We start from the raw sequence: 7,645 nt of genomic DNA, 5'->3' as shown, positions 1-7,645 counted from the left end.
AGGGATTGTTGTTGAACATCCAGTTGCTCATGTGCATACACAAAATTGGTTTAGCTGAATCAATAGATAAACGCTTGCAGCTAATAACTAGACAATTGATAATGAGTACAAATCTCTCAATATTTATATGTGGACATGTAAATTTACATGCTGCGACATTAATTCGCATTATACCATGTGGAAGTCATAAATATTTTCACTTAATACTTGATTTTGGCCAAGAGCCAAATATTTTCCACCTTAGAACATTGGTTGTGCAGTGTATGTTCCAATTGTATCACCACAAAACAATAAAATGGTTCTTCAAAGAAAGATGGTAATATATTTTGGATATAAAACATCTTCAATCATAAGATATATTGAACCCATGATGGGTGATGTTTTTACAGCACGTTTTGCTGATTGTCATTTTAATAAAACATTGTTTCCTAGATTAGGGGGAGAAATAAAAATAAAAAATAAAATGATGCTTCATGATGTGAACATCAATTAAGGTATATTGAACTCGCACAAAAGAATGTGAAACGAAAGTTCAAAAATAATGCATATGCAAGAACTTGCAAATTAATTACTTTATGCATTTACAGATAAAAAAAAAGTGACCAAATCATATATACCAGCTATAAATGCTCCAGCTCGAACTGAAATTCCAAAAGCTGGCAATAATGTCACTGTTGAGTCTTTGTCACGCATCAAACGTGGAAGATCAATTGGTTCCGAAGATAAAAATCCTCGAAAAAGAAAATCAGCTGATAATGAGGTAAAAGAAAGTGTTCAAGAAGAACCACAAATCAATATTCCTTCTGCAGAGGATATTGATAAATGTAAATACTAAAATTGCGATAAAATTATGCAATATTATGGAACCAAAATGAAATTAAAATCTCTATGAGATATTTTCATATAATGTTACAATGACATCATAAATAAAGATGATGATCTGAAACTAAAATCTGTCATTGAATATACAAAGTGGACATGATTGAGCTCAATGGAAAGGAGCAAGACGAGCTAAATTAGAATCGCTCGATAAAAGAAAAGTTTTCGGATCAATCGTTATCACTTTTAAAGATGTGAAACATATGGGATATAAATGAATTTTTATCCGAAAAGAAATGTGCAAATGAAGTTACAAGGCAAAACTAGACTTGTAACTCAATATTTCCCACAAAGACCAGAAATGAATTATGAAGAAAACTTATCCTTATGTAGTGAATACAATTACTTATTAGATACTTAATCAACCTGGTAGTTACTTAAATGCATCTCATGGATGTTGTTACTACTTATCTATGTGAATCACTTGATAGTGATATATATATGAATATATCTGAAGGGTTTAAGGTATCATAAGTATCTAATGCAAAACTCAAATAAATGTATTCCATTGAATCACAAAGATTTTTATATGGATTGATACAATAGTATAACCGATTAAATGACTACTTGAAAAAAAAAGGGGTATACATATAAACTTATTTTGCACGTATGTTTTATAAAAACAATGTTCGGATATGTGATCGTAGTTGTTTATGTCAATGTTCTTAACATCATATGAACGAATAAAGAGATCTATGAAATCATTCAACTTCTAAAGAATTATTTTGAAATGAAAGATCATGAAAATCTTAACAGATCGGAAGTTCCATATTTTAGTGCAATTGAGGTTCTTATGTATCTTATAGATTGTACAAGACCTGACATTTCTCTTGCAGTTAATTTGTTGACAAGGTTCAGCTCAGCCCCTACCAAAAGACATTGGAATGGGATCAAACAAATAGTTTGATACCTTCGGGGAACTACTGATTTATAATTATTTTATTCTAACAACTCGAAACAAGATTTGTTTGGTTATACAGATGCAGATTATTTATCCGATCTACATAAAGCTAAATCTCAAACTGGATATGTATTCATGGAGGCACCGCAATATCATGACGTTCTCAAAACAAACACTTGTTGCAACATCATCAAATCATGCCGAAGTGATTGCATTACATGAAGCTACTCGGGAATGATTTTAGTTAAGATCAATGATACAAATCATTATTGATTCTTGTGGACTAGAACGCTATAAAAGCGTAACAACTATCTATGAAGATAATACAGCTTACATAATACAAATGAAAGAAGAGTATCAAAAATGACAGAACAAAACATAAATGCTGACGAGGCGCTAAAGCTATAAACGGTCTTAACGGTCATAAGTTTGATGGAAAAGAATGGTATATTGGTAAGGCTCAGAAAAAGACTAAAATGGAATAGGAACTGAAACAACGGTTTGAACAAACCATGAAGGAGACTGTAGACAAATCACGAGGGCCAAACTTGTACATAAAAGATTTAGATGATACAGTTTCAGATGAAAACCTCAGATTTTTCTCATATACTCAAGATATCGTAAAAGACAACCAGATTAAAATGAGATACGTTCAATCAACAACTCTGCTGATCTTTATACCAAAGCACTGTCAATCGCTGTTTTCAAAACATACGTTCACAATATTGGCATGAGGCAAGTTCAAAAGATGTAACAACTCAGGCGTTGCCTACTTGAGGGGGAGTCAACTTTATGCTGCACTCTTTTTCCTTTAGCTAAAGTTTTATCCCAATGAGTTTTCTTTAGCAAGGTTTTTAACGAGGCAGTACTAGTTATTCTCTAATAAAATTGTCATCCAAGGGGGAGTGTTATAAAATATCTAGATTGTGTTATAAAATATCTAGATTGGATGTTAATTTTATTATTATTATATTTCTTGCATAGTAATATTTTATACTATAAATAGACATGTATGGTAACCATTTAAGGTGTACCATTTCTCTTGAAATATCAATATCAATATTTCTTCTCTCTTTTTCTCTCTTTGTTCTTATAACCATTAAAGGTAGTTATAAGCCTACTGAATTATAACACTTGTAAAATTAATAATATTGTTTATTGCATACTGTTAAATATGTTTTTTTTTTTTTTTTTTTTTTTTTTTTTTGTAAAATTGACAATAATGTTAATCGTTGAATGAGAGTAGGGCTGAAACACAAATATAAGTAATCACTAAATTTAATATTGATACTGATAATGTTGTTGATAATTGTTGAATATATATTGTATTTTTTGAATGGCAGTAGGGAAACTCATTTTTTTTCTAGAGGGGAGTCAACTTTTAGTAAGAAATAAACATGTACAGCAAATCGCGAAGGGCTATAAGCTTAACAGACCCAATTTGCAGCAAAATATCTTGCACTAACTACTAGACATGACACGAAGAAATGATTCAGACAAGAAGGAAGGCGTATTCACAGAAGGATATAAACTGGAGGTGATGAGGATTCACCATTAAACCGACACCAAGTATATGAGGATCCTCGTTTACTCATGAGAAAACCCGATACCCAATAGTTAGTAAATAAACGGGGACCCGTCGGGTATGGGCCCGGGGTTGGGACATGGTTTCTTAATCGGGTCCGGGGCCAGGATTACCTATACCCGCAAAAAGATATTCATAAAGAGAGTAGCGTTCAGATGAAATGACAGCAACAAATAAGCAGCTAGTGATTTTGTTCGACCTTATGGTGAACAATCATTTTAACATGTGTTGAGCTCATGAACTTTGATATTATGTTTGACATAGTTTGACATTGTGTGACCGTGTTCTACTTATTTTGACTATTCAAGTCTTTTTGGACTTTTGTTGACTAGTATTGACTTTGTCTAATATTGTTGACTGTAGTTAACCTGCTTTGACTACGGTTTGATTATTGTCTACTAATATAAATAGTCTTGACAAATGACATTTATGGACTCATCCAAAATCTTTCGAATTAGAACAAACAAAAAGCGCGCCATTTTATAGAATGTTACATAACATACCACCTCTTGAAACAATAGGAAATTAAGTTATCTTGATGTCTCGAAGAAGCCGAGCAGCCATCGATCCGTATCTTCTTGCCTCCCAATCACTAAGATTTTTAGGTTCTATTGGTACTGCATTATCAGCTTCATCTTCCAAATTGCTATTAGTATCATCTTCAGTTTTTTCAGTAGTGGGGCCATTTTCTATTTTCGAATCTAGATTTGTGTTTCCTTCTGGAGTCTTTAAAGTCATGATGTAAAGTTGTATGCTTGGATGCTGGTATTTCATGTCCATCTACGGAATTGGAATGCAACATTAATTAGTATTTTGAATTTTGATAAGGGAATTGATATTTCTACCATCAAAATTGATAGGACAATGATATTTTGATAGATCCACTCATCATGCACAACTATTTACGCACGTAGTACAAGTTGCTATTGCATGATATGAGTGGATTTATCAAAATAGTGAGTATAAATATCATTAGCGAAGTTGACAAATTCACCACATCTGCGCATTGAGTACTTGTACTGTACAAGTACGTAATGCACATATCTGGTGGATTTATCAATTTGATGGTGGAAAGATCATCCTTTTGATAATGACCAACATATAAACACAAATGTAATTGTAGATTTGTAGATGTAAATCATGGTACCTTTGATTTTGGGACTGTTTTCACCTCAAAATGCTTCTTCCATAACGAAATCATTTGTTCATGAACATTCGTTGACCGAATTTCATGACCAATCTACAACATGAAAACAAATTTGATAAATTAGTTAAGGAATTGTGTGTGCACGACATCTAATGTTGTTGAACGATTACCAAAATTGTGGTTTTGGGTCCCGATAATGCAAGCATTGTCTGCAGTAGTGGTTCCAGGAGATGCTCGGCATAGACCTTGTAACAACAACAGCAAATATATTATCACATAATTGAAATTTAAAAAAAGAAATTATAATAAACTGACTCTGGTTATAGGTAAACGTACAACGTCAGTGCCAATAATGAAGTCAAACGGTGGATCAAGTGCTCTTATATGATCGATGTTACCCCAGCTCAGCTCTGCAGCAGTGATGGATCCAATCGAATCTATAAAAGCATGACATATTCAGTATTAGCGTATGTATTGGCAAATTTGACCCATTTATATATGAACGGTCTGATTTGGATAGTGTTCACTAACGGGTCAAACGCTTCAAACCCAAAGCTAAAACGATTAAAGTCGTTGCCCAGAGTCTATTTATTTTCAATTATACAACATTTCCTAAATTAATTTTTTAAAATGGATCAAACTTCTGAATCACAGATAATGCATAAATATATGTGGAGAAAAGAAGATGGACAAAACTTAATTTTGGGTCAACCTGACCGGGCCTGTTTCGGCACGTTATTCAACCCACCTGACGGACTCGTCTCGGCAAGTCTACCGATGAAGGAAAAAGCTTTAAAAAGGAATCAAAGGCTAACGAACCTGCATCAGGATTCATCTGCATGATCCTGGAAGTATTCCGTTCAACATTTCGCATTAATAGAGGCAAAACCTCAACTTGATCTGTAGAAACAACATCACATCCGAGCAATGCCAGGCCTAAATAAGAAAAGAAATAAACTTAAGAACACGCCACTAAAGAAACAGGTTTGGATTGGAGACAGAAGGGTTTGGCTAGTAAACAGGTGGAAAAGACTAACCCATTTAATAAACGGGTTGGGTTAATGTTGACCTTCTCAACCCATTTCCAACCGTCAACTAGTCTAAAAAATACAATGAAAGATTATATATTATACATCTAAATCTAAATTCATTTTGGAAAAAATCAAACAATTTCATGATTTCTTATGTTTATTTTTAGATATTTATCATGTATCCTCAATGCTAATGTTTATATTTTAATATATATATATATATATATATATATATATATATATATATATATATATATATATCATGTACCTTCATATAATTCCAACTCCTGAATATCTAACACAACTGTTGCTCAACTCAAAAATCATCTAAAATGTGTCCATATAAGGTTGAAGATCTAAACACGATTAACATGGGATGGGTTACAATTGGATATATAAACCTACCAACCTGAATATATTTCTAAAGCTCCTATTTGGCTATTATGATTTATGATTGTTATTATTAGATCCAAAATAATGAGATGAGTCCACAAGATTCCTTTATCCTGTATTTATATGTCGAGAAATCAAACACGAAGCAATAGTTCTCACCAAATCCTGCAACACCACAACCGGCCCCAAGTTCAATAACACGTTTTCCTTTTAGTTTAGATGGACAAAACCTTCCCTTCCTGCAATTTTTCTCCTAAAAGAAAAAAAGAAAAAAAACAGCAGAGCTTCAATCATAACTATAACTTCACAATCTTAGTAACAATATATTAATTGCTCTTAAAAGGAACGCTCAACGTTACCAGATATTTGACCAACACCATTGACGCATCCCATACCGTTGTCCCTAAATGCTTAGAATTAGGATCCTATAAAAGATTTAAAAATTTAACATATTTAAAAAGCCATTGAAAGACAGGAACATGTTGAAAAAGTCCATTAAGGCACCTGAGAAAACTGCAGCTGATAGCCAAAAACATCAAATAAAACAGCTGAGGTTTGTGGTGAATTTAACCTACAACACAAATCCTAAAACTTTAAGCATACTAACACGATTCAACCATATATTTATATAAAAATTAAGTTGTACTACCTGTCAGCCTCCATTAGTATAAAAATATCACTGCAATAGGATTCAAATTAGAAAATTTAAGAAAAATTAAATCACATAGATAACATAATACCCCAGTATTAATTATACACAATATCTATATAAAAAAATTTAGTGTTCTAGGGTTTTGTTCCCATAGACAATAAATCAAACAGATAGTGAGCATGAGCAAATGAAAACATTTGAACAGATTAAGAATGGAAACTTTGATGTACAAAAGATGGAAAGTTTACCTCAAAGTATTTGAATCAGGGTTCCAGATGTTAGTCAGAGTGTCCGGAAGTGTATAAAGTACCGTATAAATTAGTGTCGTGAGGTTTATCGTGTTTGATTTGTTTCAAAAATCAAAAAAAAAAAAAAAAAAAAAAAAATCATTAGAAGGTAACTTTGTAATGTGGTGATGTTTGTGTCTATTTAGAGATTTAGATTAGTCCCTGGTGTTAGTTCTTCAGGACCCTGGTGTTAGTTCTTCAGACTAGACGCCACATGAGCATTACATCAACAACAATTTCTTTTCATGACTAAAAACTCACCTTTTTTTTCCATATTTTTTAATTACTTTTTATTTTTTTCAACAATTAAATAATTATTAATTATTATTAACCCTTACATACTAAAAGCAGGGGAAATGTCGTCGTTTCAGTTATATCGGATTGTCGTTTTGAGTTTGCGTTCACATTACAAACGATCCCTAACTTCGGCTATATTTACACAACGACCCCTCAAGTTTATACTTTTTCAGAGGTAAAAAGTGTGTGTGTGTGTGTGTGTGTGTATATATATATATATATATATATATATATATATATATATATATATATATATAAACGATCCCTCAACTTCGACTATATTTATACAACGACCCCTCAAGTTTATACTTTTTCAGAGGTAAAAAGTGTTTATATATATATATATATATATATATATATATATATATATATATATATATATATATATATATATATATATATATTGACAGGATCAAGAGGGAAGTAACCAATCGGGGAGAAGCGGGGGAAGCAAAAACTTTTTTTTTTCGTTT

The 7,645-nt window shown here is 32.1% G+C and overlaps 1 protein-coding gene across 1 annotated transcript; it reads right to left on the bottom strand.

Moving 5' to 3' along the window:
* Positions 1–3,800: 3,800 nt before the first annotated feature.
* LOC139867222 (uncharacterized) lies at positions 3,801–6,935 on the bottom strand. Its single transcript, XM_071855560.1, has 10 exons — positions 6,837–6,935; positions 6,586–6,615; positions 6,441–6,507; positions 6,296–6,361; positions 6,096–6,189; positions 5,332–5,448; positions 4,849–4,949; positions 4,683–4,757; positions 4,513–4,605; positions 3,801–4,145 (listed from the first exon to the last, which is right to left on the bottom strand). Exons 2-10 carry the CDS (start codon positions 6,597–6,599, stop codon positions 3,891–3,893), a joined length of 882 nt encoding a protein of 293 aa, XP_071711661.1. The 5' UTR covers positions 6,600–6,615; positions 6,837–6,935; the 3' UTR covers positions 3,801–3,890.
* Positions 6,936–7,645: the final 710 nt, after the last annotated feature.

Source organism: Rutidosis leptorrhynchoides, chromosome 1, assembly GCF_046630445.1.
Source record: "Rutidosis leptorrhynchoides isolate AG116_Rl617_1_P2 chromosome 1, CSIRO_AGI_Rlap_v1, whole genome shotgun sequence".
Taxonomy (NCBI): domain Eukaryota; kingdom Viridiplantae; phylum Streptophyta; class Magnoliopsida; order Asterales; family Asteraceae; genus Rutidosis; species Rutidosis leptorrhynchoides.
Note: the sequence above shows the minus strand (reverse complement) of the source record. Positions and strands in the feature narration are given on the sequence as shown.